At 38.6% G+C, this 21907-nt stretch overlaps 1 protein-coding gene across 3 annotated transcripts; it reads right to left on the reverse strand.

The window, feature by feature from the left end:
• Positions 1–352: 352 nt before the first annotated feature.
• On the reverse strand, positions 353–4303 carry LOC136206666 (uncharacterized). 3 transcript variants are annotated; one of them, XM_065997817.1, is made up of 8 exons: positions 4162–4303; positions 2791–3838; positions 2583–2707; positions 1775–2500; positions 1257–1689; positions 1032–1167; positions 870–942; positions 353–787 (listed from the first exon to the last, which is right to left on the reverse strand). In XM_065997817.1, the coding sequence occupies exons 2-8, from the start codon at positions 3817–3819 to the stop codon at positions 670–672; spliced, it is 2640 nt and encodes an 879-aa protein (XP_065853889.1). In that variant the 5' UTR covers positions 3820–3838; positions 4162–4303; the 3' UTR covers positions 353–669. The 3 variants fall into 3 exon arrangements, with proteins under 3 accessions (XP_065853889.1, XP_065853896.1, XP_065853885.1); XM_065997824.1 differs by lacking the exon at positions 4162–4303 and adding an exon at positions 4049–4143; XM_065997813.1 differs by lacking the exon at positions 4162–4303 and having other exon boundaries at positions 2791–4154.
• Between the last annotated feature and the right edge of the window lie 17604 nt (positions 4304–21907).

The following is a 21907-nucleotide window of genomic DNA, read 5'->3' on the forward strand; positions in this document are numbered from 1 at the left end:
TACATTCAAATTGCATTTTTTGTGAAAAAAAAAATTGCGTTTATATTATATTTAGCTTAATATTTCTTTTCTCATATTAAAAATTTAGTGGCATATTAAGAAGAAATACAAATAGTCTGATTTTTTTATATGGCCTTTTAAAAAATTGTTCTTTTTAATTATGATTGCATGTGAAATTCCAACCTTTGAGTATTGAATTCTCTATAATATATTTGTAGAAAATAATATATATTTTAATTAAAATTGATATTATATTATTAGTATTAGGTCATAATATTTTAATTAGATGGATGAATGTTTTACATATGGAATATGAATTAGGAATAACATGTTAACTAGAAACACGAGAAAATATAAAATAGAAAGAATTAGTATATTGGAGTAAGAAAAGACAAGTGTTAGATTTTGTTAATCCTCAAAAAAAGCATATATATGTGTATATATATATGTGTGAAAAGGGAGAAACAGTTTGTCATAGTTTTTTTCTTTTTCTTTTGGTGAGATATAGAGATTAGCAAAGCATGTACACAGAGAGTATAAACAAGATAGAAGGAATGAGAAATAAAGATGAAATACAGAAGCTATGTATTTTGGTTAAGTTGGGGATGAGACGGTCCTCTTCAGCAAGAACTCGTTGAGTGTGATTGTTCGGGTCGGCGAGTAGCGTATCTATGTATCCATATATGCACGCACAACATCCAGGATTGGAGCTCGACAAATTGGACATTTCCCGCTACTCCATTGCAGCTCATGCGCACATCTCAGGCAGGTGCACATGTGCCCACATCTGTACCCATTCCATTCCATTCATTATTTTCATCTTCAAAACTAGATTAAACTTGATAACTAGAAAAAATTATGAAATTTACCTGTACAAAAATGTGTCCACTTGCTTATCATAGCAGATGCAGCATTTGCGTTCCTTTTTTATCAAATAGTTTGCTGCTCATTCAGTATATGATAACAATTTCAGCCAAAAGCAGTCAACTATATATGTATCTTTTTTAAGAGAACTTCGTTATCTAGCTCACCTGGTTCTGGTTGAACTGCTACTTCCTTGACGGAGCTGTGCATTTGTGTCTGCATTTGCAAGTAGGCTTGCATTGCTTTTCTCAGCTCATACATTTCCCGCTGAAGTTGCTCCATCTGCCCTCTTAAATCCGTTTCCTGAGATTGTAACCATGTGTTATTAATTTCTTCTCAAAATATGATTGAAAACTTTCCAAGTATTTGTGAAAAGAATTAGCCAAACTCACGGTTGATGGAGCGGGAAACACTTGCACCTCCTGATGAGGAATGGAGGTCTCAGATCGCAGAGATGGTTGTGAAACTTGTTCAGAATCATCAACACTAACTTGTTGATACCATGAACTGTATGCAGATTGGGGATTTTCCGATCCTTCTTCTACTGCTTGTTCATCTTCTACACACTCTTCCTCATCATCATCTCCGTCTTCTTCATCGTCAGCGTCAGCATCAGCATCAGCATCTTCTCTTGGTTCTTCATGATCACCATCTGATGGATGTGATTGCCTTTGGAGGAAAGACATTATCAACTGCCCCATTCTTTCCTGGCCCTCGTCTTGGAGCTCTTCTTCTTCTTGACTAGCTTGTATTTGTACATGGGACATTATCATTTGATCCATTTTCGTTCTGAACTCACCACCAAGGAAACTTGACACTGTCTTCCTGTTCAGATCAAATCATAAATTTATTTCTTAATGTTGAACAAGATCATGTTTATTGAAAGATACAAACAAATTAATACAAATACCTTTGAAGGAGTTGCTTGATTTCGTTATCTTCAGAACTACAAGTAAGCATCTCTTCGTACCATCCTTTCCTAAGATCTTCCCAGTAGCTACGCGGCCGAGCTATATCAGCGAACCAATCATAATTTGTATCCCCAAAATCTTGTTCATTTCCTTCCCAGTTATCCATAGATTCAAAAGCTTCTTCACCTGCTCCAAAATTGTGGACTTCCGAGCTTGTTCCTTGCCAAGTTACATCTGATCTTGCACTGCTTTCTTCATGAACATCATCATGAACTTCACTCGTCTGTGACAATGAGTCAGCCTGCTGTTCACTAGTACAAAAATCTCTACAATTACTGGTTTTCATCAGCCTTGTGGAACCATGTTTGCTATTTACAGTACAATTATCTATCTCTTTCCCACTTTTTGAAACCACCTGCTGTTGATGCTGATCAGTAGAAGAAGAAGAAATGCCTGGATTATTATCAATTTTAAGCACATGATCGAGTGTGGAATCATTTTTGTTATCCACAATAATGCACTTCTCTTTACAACTTTTAGGAGTTGTTGCAGCCTGGTGATTATTAACAGAAATATCTCCACAATGATTGGATTTAATCACTTGATGGAGGAGTGTTGTACGATTTTGATTTTCGTTAATTACAATGCTATTCTCAATCTCCTTACCACTTCTAGGAGTCAAGCTACTTGTTGCATCATCACCAATGCCTCTACTAAATCTCTCCCTGCATCCATGGATGCCCCACAATCACTTGATAAATCAATCAATAAGGTATTTGATTAATTAAAGATAAAAAAAAAAAATACCTGAGAGACAAGCGATGTGATCGATTAGCATGAGATGGTGTAGTGCATTGAGCTGATTGATATTGTTCCCGTTGTCGATTCTGGATTGCCATACCACGTTCGAGGGATCTTACACGCAGCATAGACTATGTATATAAAAATGAAATTGATTAACTTGCATTTCATCAAACACATAATGTGCATTCAAAGGAAAGGAAGGAAAATTAACCTGAATTCGGCCACGGTGAGGGAACTTTGCCACAGTATGGCGGTCTAGAATTGAATTGAGCTCTCTCTTCCTTTCTTGTTCCATTTGCACTAACAAATCATTGAAAGCTTGTCTCCCTCGTATTTTCAGCGAATTTACATTCACAACTAATGAAAACGTATTCGGATCAGCTGCTGCTTCTGCACTCCTACGGGGAGATGGATCGCATATACTGCTACCTTGCTCGTTCTCATTACCAGCATTCTCACATTTTAATCGTTTTATAATATCTGCAATTCTAACTCTCTCCCTCTCTCCTGCATCTAAACAACCCGCCAATAAATCTTCACACACACCAGAAGTTCTTGTCGACGACGACGATGATGCTATCATCTCATTGTTTACGGCCACTATATCTTCATTTTTTGATGTTGATGCTGCAATCTCATTGTTTGGTTCATGCAAATCATCATTTGCAACCACCGAGCTTGGACTAGTCTTGGAGCTACTGGACCTAGATTCCTCAATTTTTGGTTCAGGCGGATGTATTATCTCAGAAACAAAAGTTGTTGTACTAGGAGCGAGTGCCGATTTAGGGCTATTTTTGTGGCTGTTGCAGCGATCGACTTTGATGTGAGCAGGGTGTAACCTTGCCTCCCACATCTGCACGAGCGAAGAGGCAGGTTTTTGAGAATTATTATCTTCAGAGGAAGATAGAGATGATGATTCTTCAATTGTTGAGACCATTTCTTCAGCCTGTTTGGCGGCCCAACGATCAAGAATCATCGCCTGCTTCCCCGCATTCATATCCTTGTTATCATCTTCTTGGAAATTAGTAATACACGTCAAGTTTTGATGATTCTGAGAATTCTCCTCTTCTGGAACAGAGGAAACAGAGATACAGAGATGATCCCTAACCAATTCCTTTAGATTCTTCTGAAAAACAGCTTGTGTAGCAGCAGAAGCCATTGTATTGCATCTTTCGCGCCTCTTCTGATCCTTCAAAACGCAACTAAATGACGAAGCCACCTCTAGTTGCGAATACGCCATTAATTAATCAATCCAAATCCTGATTTCCAAAAATATAGAAACAAATCAACAAATATTTGATCATCCCCGTGCCCATTTTGATCCTTCAAAACAGGCCATTTGCAAATGAGAGAAAAACAAGAGATATTCAATAAACAATTAACGGGTGAGGAACAATTGTATCTCCACCAATAAATCTATTAATTGCCAAAAACAGGAGAAAGACAATCAGAGGAGAGGAGATATATACTCGTTTTAGCTTTCCCTCCAAAGTACTATAACAAAACAGGTAAATTTAGGATAAGGAATTCAACAAGAATTATATGACAGCGAAAGAGCGGCTAAAATGGCATTCAAAATTACCTTCAAAAATATAAAGATGTCCGTCCAATATATTGTACAGAGAGACGTTATGGTGTGAGATTATGAATTATGACGATGATGATGAAGATGAAGTTTTAGCCGTTAGGATTATGGGGGTGGGGGTGGGGTCCGTAAGTAAGTGGGTTTAGCAAAGAAAAAAAAGCATGAATCAGTAACTAAGAGCGTTACAATAATATATGTTTTTGCCTTTTCTATCTTTATATACTGATCTGATTGATTTCACTAACTGCTCAGAGCGTATCCTCATTATTTTTTTATTATTATTCATCATCATTTTCTTTTTCACTGAAAAGATTAAATTCTCCTTTATTACGCTTTCCAAAAATTCAATATTGAATGTTTCAAAAAAAAATTTGAATATTGAATTACCATAAATAAAAAAAAAAGATTTGAATAGAATTCGTAACGTGTAGATATAGAATCAATACCTAAATTATAGCTTAGTATAACTTTGCACATTTAAATTCCATTACATGTAGGTATAAAGCATCAGGAAATCCCTGATTTTCTTTGTTTGTCTTCACGATTATCTATAAATAATATAAACTGCGATAAGATACGAAAATAGGTTTACATTTCTCGGTAAAGTATCAATTTAAGCTTCTACGTATAAAATAGCATTGATGTAAATTTAATGTTTAAAAAATAGTACAAATTTAAGCTTCAATAACGGTACGTGACACGTCATTCATATTACTCCGTTAAGTTTTGTTAATTGTACGTTGAGAGAGAAATCATAACTTAACAGACTAATATGAATGACGTGTCATGTTCCGTTATTGAGATATAAATTGGTACTTTTTTTTTAAAACGTTAAACTTATATTAATGTGTTTTTTATAAGTTGAACCTAAATTGATACTTCTCTAAAAATATAGGCATTTTTTGTACTTATCCTTATAAATAATTTACCATTAGTGATTTGAGAAGTGACTAAGACTATGGATGGCAACGGTACTGTACTCACGGGTAGCCAGCACTACCCGATCCTAATGAGACTACTTGTACCCTGTATAAAAGGGTATGAGACGGGTATAAGATCAAAACCATTATCACTTATAGGTATGGAATGGATATAGGAATATACTCAGGTACCCCTTACCTATTGTCATCCCTAACTAAGACATTGCATCTCCACCAATACTCCTCATATTCATTCTTTATTTATTATTTTATCATTAAAATTATTAATTATTATATTATCAATAATGAGAGGAGAGAGATTCATCAACAATAATTTATTAATAAAAAATGAAATGATGAGGCACTAAGAGTGAGAGATGTTCTCTATTAATAGAGAGTATTAAGACTCTTGTTAATTTAAGAACCCACTAAGAGGATGTTGTAGTTGATTTTTAACTCTCTCAGCTCAAATTTTAACTTAAGAGTAAAATTAAAAGGATGTTAGAGATGCTCTAAGCGGTTGATTTTTTTATTCAACATGTTTTGATTATTTATTTTTTATTACATTGAATTTTTTAATCAAATTAGTTACTTGTTGATAACAAGCAATGAGTAGGCCATGTGGATCAATGAATACGTCTGGATCAAAGGCTGATGCGGACATCCTCGCTAGAACCGGTGGATCCTAGGCGTATCGGATCCTAGACACATCCTAGCGGATCCTAAGAGAGGCACTAGAGTGGCGGATCACTGGGGCGTACGAGAGGAGGATCCTCAAGCTATTCCTGGGCGGATCGTCAGGTTTACTTCCTCCCGAAGGAATTCACCAACAACCCTGACACTCCGTACCTGTACCTTATACTGATTGTCGGGGCGTATTACCCTTTTGTTGATAACCTTATTGTAACCCTAGTAAGGGTAGTCCTTGTCCTTTTGTTATCTTTAGGGGGATGTATTTAAACCTCCATTTTGTAAGGATGAGGCAACTTTTATCAATCAAAAATCATTCTCTTTGAGAACCTAAGGTTTATACCTTGTTTATTGGGATTCACTCCTTCTAGTTTAGCTAGAGAAGAACCTCTTTGTTGGTTTAGATTAAAACCTTCATTTATCGCTTTCAATCTGTATCAGTTGGTATTAGAGACGATCGTTTCCTGACCCGAAACTTCTTTTGGCAATGGTTCAACCTCGACAACCGCAAGATTCCATGGAGACCAGTGACCGAAGGTATGAGGAGCTGAGGGAGCACCTCGCGGAGCAGATCCAAGCCAGCCGTGAGCGACAGAGGCAAACCGACCAACGGTTCCTAGAGCTAGCCACCTCCCTAGAAAACTTCAAACTGGAGGTTCTGGCTCTAATCCGACCCACCGCGGGAGGATCAACCCAGAAAAAGGAAGGAGTCCCTGAACAACAGCTTCCACAAATGGGTCCTAGGGATCCTAAGGTAAGAAGGCCCAACTATGTCCTTATGCATAATGTTGATAGTGATAGTGATGACTTTGAGAGTATTGGGGATGATGATACCGTTAGAACTACGAGGGATGTTGGGCCTGTTGACAACCGACGTGTGGATGTTGCTAGAGTATACCCAGGTCTAGGAAACTTTGATAGAGATGATGCCTTTAAGCTAAAAATAGACTTACCATCTTTTGGAGGCGAACTGGATATAGAGGGATTCTTAGACTGGTTATCAGAAGTTGAACGTTTCTTTGAGTATGCTGGGATTCCTGATGAGAGGAAAGTGAGGCTGGTGGCGTATCGCTTAAAGGGTGGCGCATCAGTTTGGTGGGATCAGATGAGGGAAGAAAGAAGAAGAGGGGGTAGAGATCCGATTAGATCTTGGCTACGGATGAAGGCGGTATTGAGGGAGCGGTTCTTACCGCTGGATTATGAACAGTATATTTACAGCTCCTACAGGGTATGCTCTCAAGGGACCCGAAGTGTCCATGAATATACTTCAGAGTTCTTGAGGCTTTCGGTAAGGGCCAACATGTCAGAAACTGAAAACCAAAAGACCTCTAGGTATCTAGAAGGGTTGAGATACAACATCCAGGATCATATTGGCACACAGATGGTGGTTCGGGTACAAGATGCCAGGAATTTAGCCCTCAAGGCTGAATCCCAACTAACCAGGAGATCCAGGAGATCCACCACTGCTGAGTGTACGCCTAGAGGATGAGGCAATATGAAGTCCTATGACAAAGGCAAACAGGTGGTGAGTGCCAATGGGGCCAAGTTCAGCAATGCTGGAAGAGGATATGGAGGAGATACTATGCCTTACAAGGAGGTACCCATACCACCTAAGAACAACAACCCATACGCCAGGCCAATCCCTTTTAAATGTTTCAGGTGCAATGAGCCAGGCCATAGGTCCAACGAGTGTCCTAGGCGGAAGAGCGCCAACATAGTGGAAAGATATGAAGATGATTATGAAGAGGGGGATGAATTGTTTTGTGAACCCTTAGGGGAATACGATGACGAGGCGGATGAGGAAAGACACGCCATTCATGTGATACGGCGATTATTAGTCTCCAGCCGGGTAGAGGGCGATCAGAGGCACCAACTATTCAGGACTCGCTGTCTTGTGAACAGTGGGCGATGCAACATAATAATTGATAGTGGTAGCCAGGAGAACATTGTGAGCAGCAGCGCCGTTCGGAAATTCGGGTTGTTGGCGGAGGCGCATCCTGACCCCTACAGAGTTGGATGGATCAAGGATGTGGGTGAACTCAGAGTGACTCAGAAGTGTAAGGTCCCTATTGAGATCGGTGAGTATAGGGATGAAGTCTGTTGTGATGTGGTCGATATGGATGCCTGCCACCTATTATTGGGATGTGGTCGATATGGACCCCTACAGACCATGGCAATTTGATAACGACGCCATCCATGCCGGAAGAAGGAACACTTACAGATTTATGAAGGATGGGGTGAAGTTTGTACTTACGCCAATGATGAGAGAACCAAAGGCCGATGAGAAGTCTACCTTGGTGGTCTGCCCCACACACAAATCATTCGTTAGAGAATGTGAGGAGAGCCAGATGGTGTATGTTGTAATGGTGAAGGCGAATCACGAATCATCCCAAAGGGGCGAAAGGGAGATGCCGAATAAAGTGACCCGCCTACTTGGCGAATATCAAGATCTGTTCCCTGAAGGGCTGCCAAGTGGATTACCATCTTTGAGGGACATCCAACATCATATCAATCTTGTGCCTGGGGCTAGTTTACAAAGCCTCCCACATTATTGAATGAGCCCAAAGGAGAATGACATCATGAGACAGAAAGTGCAGGAACTCATCGAGATGGGATACGTTAGGGAGAGCATGAGTCCTTGCGCCGTTCCAGCTTTACTTACACCCAAGAAGGATCGGTCTTGGCGGATGTGTGTTGACAGCAGGGCCATTAACAAGATCACCATCAAGTACAAGTTCCCAATCCCAAGGTTGGATGATATGCTGGATCAACTTGGCGGATCCAAAGTCTTCTCCAAGATTGATCTCAGGAGTGGCTATCATCAAATACGGGTTCGGGCTGGGGATGAGTGGAAGACTGCTTTCAAGACCAGAGATGGATTGTATGAGTGGTTAGTAATGCCATTCGGGATGACTAACGCCCCCAGTACATTTATGAGGCTGATGAATCAGGTGCTCCGCCCAATAATTGGCAAATTTGTAGTTGTGTATTTTGATGATATTTTGATTCATAGCCAGACCTTGACGGAACATGTGGAGCACTTGCGGACAGTATTTGACCTGTTAAGGAAACACCAGCTATACGCCAACACTAAGAAGTGTGATTTTGTCATGGAGAGCCTGGTTTTCCTTGGGTTCGTGGTCAGTGGCGATGGAGTCCAAGTTGATGGGGAGAAGGTAAGAGCTATCCGAGAATGGCCTACTCCGAGGAACGTGGGGGACATCAGGAGTTTTCATGGGCTAGCAACCTTTTATCGGTGATTCATTAAAAACTTTAGTTCCATAGTCGCCCCGTTGACGGAATGTTTGAAGAAGGGAAAGGGGTTCGAGTGGGCGGATGCCCAAGAGAAGAGCTTCGCCCTGATCAAGGAAAAGTTGAGTACAGCGCCCGTGCTGGCGTATCCCAATTTTGATAAACTGTTCGAAGTTGAGTGTGATGCCAGTGGAGTTGGGATTGGTGGTGTCTTGATGCAAGAAAAGAGGCCCATCGCGTATTTCAGTGAAAAGCTCTGTGAGGCACGGCAAAAGTGGGCAACGTATGATCAAGAGTTTTATGCTATAGTTAGGGTGTTGAAAGTGTGGGAACATTACTTGGTGGGGAAAGAATTCATCCTCTACACTGACCACCAAGCTCTCAAGTACCTGGGAAGTCAGAAGCAACTTCGAAGCTCCATACATGCTCGGTGGTCCACCTTCATAGATAAGTTCCCCTATAAACTTGTCCATAAAGCCGGAAAACAGAACAAGGTGGCGGACACCTTGAGTCTAAGGGTGTCACTAATAAAGACAGTAAATCTGGAGGTCGATTGTTTTGAACACATCCGAGGAGAATACCTGGCGGATCCTGACTTTGGTAGTATCTGGGAAAAGTGTCGGCACCAGCATGGGGATGGGGCGTATCACTTGATGGATGACTATCTCATGAGGGGCAACCAAATTTGCTTACCCTGCACCTCCATCCGCGAAAAGGTTGTTCGTGATCTACATGGCGGATCTCTGGGGGGGGCATTTTGGGCGGGACAAGACATACGAAGCAGTGAGTTCCCGGTATTTCTGGCCTAAGATGAGGAGAGATGTTACCTACTTAGTAGAGCGATGCTATATTTGCCAAACCGCCAAGGGACACACTACAAATGCTGGCTTGAAGCTGCCCCTGCCTGTACCAGGAACCATATGGGAGGATCTATCCATGGATTTTGTCCTAGGGCTACCCAGAACTCAGCGAGGCATGGATTCCATCTTGGTCATTGTTGATCGGTTTTCAAAGATGGCCCACTTCATACCCTGCCGCAAGACTAACGATGCCTCAGCGACTGCCAAGTTATTCTTCAAAGATATTGTCAGACTACATGGCGTACCTAAGAGCATTGTCTCGGATCATGATATGAAGTTCCTCAGTCACTTCTGGCTGACGTTGTGGCCTCTGTTTGATACGACTCTGAAGTTTAGCACCACCGCCCACCCTCAAACAGACGGACAGACAGAGGTTGTCAATAGAACTTTGGGAAACTTACTACGCAGCAAGTGTAAGGATAAGCCCAGGATGTGGGACGTGATTCTCGCCCAAGCTGAGTTCGCCTACAATGACTCTGTACATTCGGGAACCGGGAAGTCCCCATTTGAGGTGGTATACACAAAGACCCCGAATCACATCCTTGATATAGCCCATCTTCCTAAAGGAAACGTGACTGCCAACCAGCTGGCCAAGGATTATGTACAGATGCACCAAGAGGTGAAAGAGACTCTTGAGGGGAGAAACCAGAAATTAAAGGCGAAGGCGGATGAGCATCGCAGAGACCTACAGTTTGAAGTTGGGGATGAGGTTATGGTATATTTGGGCAAAGAGAGACTCGCCAGCGCCCCAAGCAGTAAGCTTCGGCCCAGGAAACACGGGCCTTATAAAGTCACCCAGAAGGTCAATACCAATGCTTATCATATCGCGCTGCCAAATTGGCTTGGTAAAATATCACCAGCTTTCAACGTCCGTGATCTTAGCCCGTGGAAGCCAAATGGTCCTTTAGAGCTTGACAAGAACACACCAGCTTCTAGCTCTTTTAAAGAAGGAGAGAATGATGCGGACATCCTCGCTAGAACCGGCGGATCCTAGGCGCATCGGATCCTAGACACATCCTGGCGGATCCTAAGAGAGGCAATAGAGTGGCGAATCACTGGGGCGTACGAGAGGAGGATCCTCAAGCTATTCCTGGGCGGATCGTCAGGTTTACTTCCTCCCGAAGGAATTCACCAACAACCCTGACACTCCGTACCTGTACCTTATACTGATTGTGTAACGCCCACAAAAAAAATATTATTATATTCATACATAAATAGAATTTTAAGATAATTAATTATCTAGAAGAAAATATTATTATATATATTTATATTTGAAAAAAAAAATTCTCTATATTAAATAGTAGTAATTTCGTATATTATTTAAAAGGTAGTAAATTAGTATTTAAATCTTACTAATGCTTTTATATATATATATATATATATATATATAATATATATATATATATATATATATATATAATATAAATAAATAAATAAAGATCTTCCTAATGCTAAGTGGAAGAGAACGGAAAGTACGTGTAATTACTTTGTAATTAGTGGTTGAACAAATCTATTATATCTTTATGTTTATTAAAAAAGAAAAAAAAAACAATAATGGTTCCTTCTAAACCAATTTTAATTAGGGTAAACTTCTTATCCTACCTGTATATATGGAACTTATTTCTTTTGGGAGGGGAGGCCGCAAACCACCACATTTATATTCTGAAAAATTTCTTTTTTATGGTTTGGGATAGGAAACGATGTATCAATTGAAGATAGATCATCATCGCTTGCTAATTTATTGTTGTCTTTCGGAATAGAGGTAAGTGGTTAATTATATACGTAGTTCTTCGTTGTTTGCTTGTTTGTATGTCTATTGTAATTGACTGTTATACTTCTAATGAATGTGAGTAGTTAATTAAATATATGGTACATTTGATTGTATATTTGTTGTTATACTGACTAATTGATATAAATTGTGTAATTAGTTTGATCTATGTGTTTGACATGTCTATATGATAAGTTAATGATGATCATGTTGGTAGAAAAGTATTTGAGAATGACATTGACGATGATGGCATGAGAATGAGAAATATATATGGTAAATGTGAATTGGACTCTAGAAAATATCAGAGATATGAGAATAAAAGCTTAAACTAGGATAGTATATTCAATGGTTGCGATTGAAATGAGAAAAAAAGAATATTGTGATCACATGAAATATAAACACCGGGTATTTATTACGACAGGGTGTTAAGGTACCGGGTATTTGTTACGATAGGGTACCTAAAAGACGGGATACCGGGTATTTGTTACGACAGGGTATCCCAGGATATGATTTTATTGGCCAAGCAACCATTGGGTATTACTAGACTAGAGTAAGCAGGGCCCTTTGAATAAATTAATAATAATATTAATTATTGAATATTTTGCTTGATAACTAATAAATATTAAATGCCTGTAAACTGAATTGTATGCGCGTGTGGTTGTACTATGTATATAGTTAGCTATCTTACTGAGCCCCCAAGCTCACCCCACTCTCCACCAGTTTTCTTTTTAGGTTAGTGTCATTAAATGCTTCGTGATGCTCGTATGGATCGGCCAGTATGTAGAGTCATCAGTTCTTAAGTGTTTGTTTTTATTTCATAAAGGATTTTATTGGCTTGTGAGCATCAATTTGATGATACATTGAATAGAAATGTATTATTGTCTATATATTGATGGGTTTTTTAAAAATTGGGTGTTACACTAATGGTATCAGAGCGGGTCTACGTTTCTAGGGATAGTATCAGAATATAGGTACATACTGGTTGAGCGTCTAATGAAAATTTCATAGAGTCGTAACATTAGTTACTTATTAATTTTAAGGACGAAATTCTTTTTAAGAAGGAAATAACTATGATATCCACAAATAATTTTTTTTATATATATATTATTGACCTACAAATATCATGTTATAGTCTGCATAGGGGAGGAAAAAAAAGTTAACTATTAAATAAAATGTTGTTTTTCATTGTTCTTTTCTTTGTTAAACCTGTATGTTTCTACTTTCCTTGGATACTCTTAACAAATTCTATTATTACTGATTTAGTTATAATTATTTATTTGACTTTAAATTAAGTTTGTATTAAAAGCTATTTATTGTTAATCTCTAAAATTAATACTTTTTTTTCAAACAAAATTCTATTATTATTATTTTTAATCCCTAAAATAATATAATAATAGTAGATAATATATATATATATATATATATATTAATTGTATTGATAAATCATTTTATTATTTTATTCATTATATGGAAAATAAATAAAATTAACCTTTTAAAAATTATAACTTTTTTTCCTATAATTTTTGCTTTTCATGTTAAGCTGTATAAAAAAAAATTCAAGGATTTCGTTTTTCTTCATATTTATTTATAGATATTTCAATTAGATTCATGATCATTGGTTCCATTATAGTTTTTAATTGTTATGACTATTGGTTCAATTTGTTATAAATAATGTAATGGATGACCATTTGATAACACGGGGAAAAATCCTTGATCAGAGCACGTCCCTGTGAGGCGTGGTTGGGATCGGCCGGGGACACTCCGATGTCAAAGTCAGTAAGGAAGATCAAGAGAGCAAACTGAATTGATAAAGAATAAGTGAATGTGTGTACCTTGATAGCCTAGGGATGTAGGCTATATATAGTTGGGGAATTCGTAACCTCTAGGTAACTAGAAAGTCTCCATTAATGCTCATTTAATGGCGGTTACAAGTTACTCTTACCCTGGTGGTTTAAGACTATTAATGATTCATTTAATGATCTTTATGGCCGAGTTGGCGGTTAGCCGTTACTGTGATGAATCAGGTGAAAGAGGAGATTCGCCTCATAGGTTCGCCAGCGGATCTCACTGAGCTTAACCGTGGAGATCCGCCATCTGGTTCTTCTTGCGGCGTTCTCAAGGTGAATATCCCTTTTGGTCCTTGGGATAATATTCTTTGATCCGTCAAGGCATATGTACGCTCTCCTTGAGAGATATGGCGGGTCTCTGCTACTTGCTCTCATTGGGCGTATCTCGTTATGGCGTATCTCGCCATGGTCCACGTGGCGTGGAATAGTACTAGAAACTCCTTCTTTTTCCTCATTATTTGCATATTCTCCCCTGCATTAATTATTATTAATGCCACATTAATCATGTATAAATATCTCTTTTAGAAGGAATAATGGTTTGCCATTATTTCTATTAATTTTCCCTTATTCTTTATTCAAGAATAATTTGGTTTGTTATCAGAAGCCCCCCTAAAGGTATAAAAAGCTCTTTAGGGCTGTCTAATCGTATTCCATGCTATTGATCTTTTAAGTGTTCAAACTTGTCATGAATTTTCCGAAGGTTTCAATCTTGTTATGAATTTTCCGCAGGTTTCAAACTTGTTATGTCTCGAGGTAGGTGGCCAACCATATCCCTAGAAGCTTATGATAAGCTTCATGGATTTCTTTCCCTAGGATCCAATATATGGAGATTTTTACGTTGTCTGTGAACTCTGACCGTTTATAAGGAGATTCGCCTTAGAGATCCGCCCGTGGATCTCATATGGCTTAGTCTTGATGATCAACTTGCTACCTATCTTTGAGTGATCTATCCAAGGCAACTTAGAGTAGGTGGCCAGCCATACCCTTGTATGAAAACCTTTGTGAAGGCTTGAACCTTGGTGAAGGTTTGTGTGCTTGGTATTCCTTTTGAGGGAATCAAGCTACCGTAAGCGTTTGATCTGCTTCCTCTCTTTGAGGTGGATCAATCTGCCATAGGTGTAGAAAACTCCTCTTTTCGAGAGAAGTTTTGAAGGATGTAAAGATCTCACGTCTGAGAAATGTTTTAATCCTGGCGGTGATCAGGGCTTGATCCGCCGTGTTTTATTTTTCTATCTTGGAGGAAAGTGGACCCGCCCTAGATGGAGCCATTTATTCCTACCGCATAGGATTATGATTCGCCTTAGGGACTTCTTTTCTTCAGTTCTGCCATATTGAGGAGAATGACCCGCCCTTAGGGATCAGTAAGAATGATCAGCCATTTAGGGACCTTTGTGCATTTTGTGGAGGTGAGACTTTGTTATTTCTATGATGAAGATGCAGATTCATTAATTTGATGAAAACGAGACTTCATTAATTGGATAAAGACGAGGCTTTATGAATTGGATGAAGACGAGGCTTCATTAATTGAATTGGATGAAGACGAGGCTTCATTACTTGGAGATGAAGACGAGGCTTCATTACTTGGAGATGAAGACGAGGCTTCATCACTTGGAGATGAAGACGAGGCTTCATTATTTGGAGATGAAGACGAGGCTTCATTACTTGGAGATGAAGACGAGGCTTCATTATTTGGAGATGAATCCCTTTGCTTTCCAGAACTATTTTTACTAATGCATTATATCTTTTAGCAAGTAATTTTCTAGAATCTGGTTTACGATTTCTCCGATTGTTTAGGGTAGGTGGCCAGCCGTACCCCAATGTGTGAACCTTTGTGAAGGTCTAGAAGCTGTTCTATTCCTTCTAGAGGAAGTAAAGCTGCCCAGGGGATTAACTTGCTACCTATCTTTGAGGTGAAGCGATCCGCCCGTAGGACTTGTGAACCCTTCTTTGGGAAGGGAGTGAGAGAGTGTAAAGTCCTTGCGTCCAAGGAATGTTTTAACTCGTTTATGGTGTCCGACCGAATGGTGTCCGACCGAATGGTGATCATCTAAAGATGGATCCGCCCATGAAAGTGTTCTCCTATCTTTGAGGAGAAAGTTGAGGGTGTAATGATCTCATGTTTGAGACGATTTTAACCCGCTTTTGATGGTGGTCAATCCTTTTCCTGTCTTTGAGGAGAGAGTTGAGCTCATTTGAAAGCTCCTGAGGGTCTGTGCTTCTTACCTTTATGGAAAGGGGATCCGCCCGTGATGGGATCAATTGTCCTATCTTTGAGGTAATTGATCCACCTGTGGAACTTATGATTCGCCAGCCACTGGACGTATATCAGCACTAAAAGCTAGGCAAGTGAATATAAGAAGTATGGCGAGAAAGGATAAATTATAAAATATAGGATACTATAACAGTTTAATGCACATATAAGAATATGTAAAAATACTGATTTTTAGGCCCATGGTTCCGACTTTTCTGAGCAACTAGAACCACATCCTTAATGCTGTTTAACTTATGAGTGATCATATCTGGGCTTATTCCTGTACGGATCTCATTCTCCTATGCAAATAGGCTTTCAGACTCAATGATGTTTAATCCTTTGGCGATTCGTACCCGCTTTCCATCAGCAATAAGGAGTGTTTCTATGTCGCCCAAAGCTGTAGTGACAAGTTTATATTTCTCACCTTCGTCCTCTTTGGATTGTGGGCGAATTGATAGTGACGCTGAGTAGGTCTCTTGAACCGTCTTTTGGTTCCCGCTAATCATTACTCCTCCTTTGTTGGTGAGAATGTACCTATGGTGATGATATTGCAAGAACTGCCCGTGTCTACCATTACCCGCCTCATTTCATCTTCCATCCTTCAATTGTCAACGCATCTGTATGTGGAGAGATTACTGGACCTGTTTCTGCAAAAGGAGCAATGGAGGGATGTTTTATCTAGAGCGGATATTTTTTGCTTTTTCCACGGGTGGCTGATACTCTGGTCCATCCGCCATGACATTAATGACACTTTTGAATTTATTTTTGGGATCTGTCTTCTGCTTGTCATCTTGTTATTTGTTATTCTGGACAAAGCTATCTAGTTTGCCAGCTCCCAGCAAGCTTCAGTGTGGTGGCCAACCAAAGGGTGGTAATAATCTTAGATTGGGTACCCCCTCAAATTTGACCACTGGAATATTCATATTACTTGTACTAAAGTCCTGTTTATGGAGGAAGAACCCCGATTTTTGTCTTTCTCACGATCTCGATTGTGAGATTCGCCTTTGGTTTTATGTGATGGAGATAACGATTCGCAGCGTATGTCATCTACCTCCCTGAATGCTTTGCATCGTTCAATTAGATTCGCCATATTGCGGGGTTTTCTCCGGATCAGATCCTCCTGTAAGCTTTTACATGTTGTATTTTTGGCCAATGCTTCTGCAGCTGATCCACCGCCGCCTGAACCGCCTATATGTAATCGGTCATGACCTCCTTGGTTTCCTACGGGGACATGACCAATGTCTCCTGGTCGGGAGGATGGTGGTGGTGGGCCGGTACTTCGGGGTGTATCAATAGGCCTCTTACTACGTCAGCGTATTGGAGAGGGAGGTGACCTACCTCTGCGAGAAGAGACCTGTCTTCGTGGCGAAGATGTTTTACGATGCTTCTCATTCGAAACTGACATTTGCACAGTTTTGTAGTTAGCTCAAGACATGAAAGTTTTGTTTATCCAATTTGGCAATTCATCAAGCCATAATGGCCTTAATAGTTAGGGACAGTTACATGATGATCACAAATTGATTTAATATGTTCAATTCTCTTACGTCGGTAAAAGAAATTCTAATAATGTCAGATAAACAGTTTTTATATGAATAAACACATCCTTGTAAAAAAGGGAATGAAATAACCGTTTGACAAAACAATATTCAAAAATATGAATTTTTGATATTAAAAGTACTAAATAGGAGAAAAGCCATATATAGATGGTGAATTGTACAAGGAAAACCAAATATGATTTTTTGCAATTTCTTCTAATAGTTATATGCATGTTCACCCAAAAGACCGACTAGATCTAAATCCTTTGCAATTACACAAGCAATTTTATGATATTTTAATATCAAATGACAAAATCACATTGAATGGATGATTTTTCCTTTTGTAAATCCCAAGATCACGGGTCTTATACATGCGTTTGTACTGGTTCAATGATAATATTATATTACACTTGTCATGCATAAAAATATGAGGGCATAGTAAGCATGCAAGGTTTAATGAAAGATTTGCGTCTATGACTTCACCTCTTACAATTTATTAGATTTATCATAATAACCTGTAACGATATTCATAGCACTTTATAAGAGTGAGGGATCTCAATTTTCTTTAATAAAAAATGGAATAAGAAATGGGAGGAAACTTATCTTTTTCATCATAAAATTCCAGATTTAATGTAGAAAACTCTTTCCCACCAATATATGGAGAACCGTATCTTTGGATAGATTTGTTGTACTGATTGAGCCAAAGTTGGAGATTGTGATTTCTATTCTGTTGACTCCATTGTTTTGTTCTTTGTGAAACTCTATACAATCAAGATTTTGTGATCTTCTGTTTGTTAGAGATCCACGTTCACCGCACCAATTGATAACACGGGGAAAAATCCTTGATCAGAGCACGTCCCTATGAGGCGCCGTTGGGATCGGCCGGGGACACTCCGATGCCAAAGTCAGTAAGGAAGATCAAGAGAGCAAACTGAATTGACAAAGAATAAGTGAATGTGTGTACCTTGATAGCCTAGGGATGTAGGCTATATATAGTTGGGGAATTTGTAACCTCTAGGTAACTAGAAAGTCTCCATTAATGCTCATTTAATGGCGGTTACAAGTTACTCTTACCCTGGTGGTTTAAGACTATTAATGATTCATTTAATGATCTTTATGGCCGAGTTGGCGGTTAGCCGTTACTGTGATGAATCAGGTGAAAGAGGAGATTCGCCTCATAGGTTCGCCAGCGGATCTCACTGAGCTGAACCGTGGAGATCCGCCATCTGGTTCTTCTTGCGGCGTTCTCAAGGTGAATATCCCTTTTGGTCCTTGGGATAATATTCTTTGATCCGTCAAGGCATATGTACGCTCTCCTTGAGAGATATGGCGGGTCTCTGCTACTTGCTCTCATTGGGCGTATCTCGTTATGGCGTATCTCGCCATGGTCCACGTGGCGTGGCATAGTGCTAGAAACCCCTTCTTTTTCCTCATTATTTGCATATTCTCCCCTGCATTAATTATCATTAATGCCACATTAATCATGTATAAATATCTCTTTTAGAAGGAATAATAGTTTGCCATTATTTCTATTAATTTTCCCTTATTCTTTATTCAAGAATAATTTGGTTTGTTATCACCATTATACCCCTGTTACATCTATATATATGTTACACCCATAAGTAATAAGATACACACATTTACAACACGTTATCAGCACGAAACCCTAGCCGTCTGAGCACGCCTCCCATCAATCGTAGACGATCCTAGCCACTATCGTTTTTATTCAATTTGTTGCACTATCGGTTCAGGTACGCTTCCGATTTTTATCTCGATGAATTAACATGAGAATTGTTTATGATTATTTTGCGACAATATTTAATTTGATTGTATTTAATATATTCTTGATTTTGTTGTATGAGATTCTGGATTTTGCCATCGTTCGTCCTATTTTTTTTTTTTTCCGATTTCTCATCCATGCTTCAATTTCAACCATATTGTTCATATCGGCGAAATCAATTTAGGTTGGGGTTTCTGTTTGGGGGAGTTCTATCAGATTCCACCCAAGAAATTCCTCAATGGGTTTTGCATCTTTGTTGGTATCTGATGTGTTCCATTTACTGTCACTTTGAGACTGTCTCTTAGATCTGTTTGCTGTTGTGCTCGATCCACTGGATTTTAATGCTCAGAGCATGAGAAATTGATGATGTATAGTTACTTGAAAAGTTACAAGGTGGTTGGGGTGTTTAATGGGTTTTTGAGATTTTGTTTAATTTTTTTTTCATTTTATATTTCCTTATGGTGCAAAGTGAGATAAGCCCTCCATATCAGAGGTCCTGTAACTATTTTTCGTGAGGTATATATTTGCAAAATGGGTAACGACACTTCTCGTGTTGTTGGTTGCTTTGTGCCTTTTAATGCCAAAAATGGTGTTGATTTAGAGTTTTTGGAGCCGCTAGATGAGGGGTTAGGCCATTCATTTTGTTATGTTAGGCCATCAATTTTTGACTCTCCTGCCATTACTCCTTCAAATTCTGAGAGAATTCTTTGGCAAATAGTCTTGCATCATCTCCTTAGATTCATCCTTGTTTGTTTGGAATAGACATGAGTTAGACAATATAGAATTTGAGTAACAGACACTGTTATGGCTATAAATTCATTAAATACTCGTATTTTCAGATAAGTAAGCTGGTTTTGGGGAGAAAAGTGGCTCTAGATAGCATAGTGTAGGATCCAATTATATGCAAAGAAAACTATAGCTGTGGCAAGTTTCATGGTTAGAAGATTCTAGAAGTGCCCTTTTGCATTTTAGTTTAGATGCAGACAATTCAAGCCATTTCTATTTTGTGGATTTTTTTTAAATACCACTAAAAAGATATGAAAGGGGGTTCTTCATATAGCCTTACAGAACTTTTAGTTCCTTCGAGTTGCTTGATACTGATCATATTATCCTATCTTCCAGTGCATATTCCTGACTTAGAAACTTTGCTTTTTGATATAATTTATACCTTTTCAGCCTTTAGTAGCCTAGAAACTAGCCCTGAAATGAATTTGCAGGCTGTGCTGCATCAGTTGTGTTAATTATTCCTATGTGAAGCTAAAAGTTAGTATGGGAAAAAACTCAAAGTGAAATACAAAAAAACAAAACAAAAAAGAGGCAGAGACTCCCAGATTTATTTCTTCATTGTGAATTGCTAATTTTATCATTTCTTCTTAGTCTGGATGTTTATAATTTTTGTGAAGTCTTGTTCATCTAAACTTGTTACCTGATTTGCTTTTGGCTTGATGTTCTGCAATACTGTTATTAGCTGCTAATTGATCTTTGTATTTATGGTTGAATGCATTGGTTTCATTTTCTAATTTAAATCTAATTTTTGGTTTTGCAATAAATGGGACTCTCTGTGTTTGGACAAAGGGAACTATGTGATTAGTATGTTCTAATTGATAATTTGTTTTTCTTATATATATATATATAGTGAACTATGTCGAACCTTACGAAACTTGAATTTGATGCCCTTGATATTACTGGAGACAACTATTTATCTTGGGTGTTAAATGCTGAAATTCACCTAGATGCAAAAGAACTTGGTGATACAATCAAAGCAGGAAATGAAGCAACCAGTCAAAACAAGGCAAAAGCTATGATATTTCTTCGTCATCACCTCCATGCAGATCTTAAAATTAAGTACTTGACTGTGAAAGATCCACAAGTCCTTTGGAATAATCTAAAGGATAGGTATGACCACCAGAAAAATGTGATATTACCTAAAGCTCGTCATGAATGGTCTAATTTAAGACTATAAGACTTTAAGTCAGTAAGTGAATATAACTCAGTCATGTTCAGAATTACTTCACAATTGCTATTATGTGGAGACAAAATCACTGATGCAGAAATGTTAGAGAGAACATACTCTACTTTTCATGCAAATAATGTTGTCCTGCATACACAATATCGTGAAAAGGGGTTTAAGAAATATTCTGAGCTTATATCTTGTCTCCTTGTGGCTGAGCAAAATAATGAATTATTGATGAAAAATCATTCGTTGCGTCCAACTGGTTCTGCTCCATTCCCTGAAGCGAATGTGACATCATATAATATGAAAGAAAAGGATCATAATAGTAGTGGTCGAGGACGTGGTCGTGGATGTGGTCACGGACATGGACGTGGACGTGGTCACGGACATGGACGTGGACGTGGATATGGTCGAGGTAGTTATTTTAAGAACTCACAATCCCACCAGAAGTGGGACAATAAAGATGGTCACAGACACGGAAAAGATAACAATGCAGGAGTGACCACTACATGTTACCGCTATGGAGGAAAAGGCCATTGGTCTCGCACATGTCGTACACCAAAGCGTTTTGTTGATCTTTATCAACAATCGTTGAAGCAAAACAACAAGAAAGAAACAAATCTTGTGTATGAAGATGGCGAAGATGACTTTGATTGTAGAAATACAACCCTGAAGGTTGATGATTTCATTCCCCCCCTCTGGCAATGATATAAATTAGACATAGAAATAGTAGACATTATTTTCATTATTTTTGGATGTTACTATGATTTCTTTATTATTATGTTTTTATGGATTTGTATTAAACTATGAGTTTATGATTTTATGGATTTTATTTTGAATTTTATATACATGAGATATTATTGAACTTGAGTTATTAAAGTTATTT

The sequence above is a fragment of the Euphorbia lathyris genome, chromosome 1 (genome assembly GCF_963576675.1).
Source record: "Euphorbia lathyris chromosome 1, ddEupLath1.1, whole genome shotgun sequence".
In the NCBI taxonomy this organism is placed as follows: Eukaryota; Viridiplantae; Streptophyta; class Magnoliopsida; order Malpighiales; family Euphorbiaceae; genus Euphorbia; species Euphorbia lathyris.

Excerpts from the sequence above, each read along its gene's own strand:
- LOC136206666 (XM_065997817.1), bottom strand. The coding sequence starts at position 3,819 with ATGGCGTATTCGCAACTAGAGGTGGCTTCGTCATTTAGTTGCGTTTTG. Across the intron at positions 1,168-1,256 it reads TGTTTCCCGCTCCATCAACC|GAAACGGATTTAAGAGGGCA; the intron begins GTGAGTTTGGCT and ends TTACAATCTCAG. Across the intron at positions 943-1,031 it reads AGCAGTTCAACCAGAACCAG|CAAACTATTTGATAAAAAAG; the intron begins GTGAGCTAGATA and ends CTGAATGAGCAG.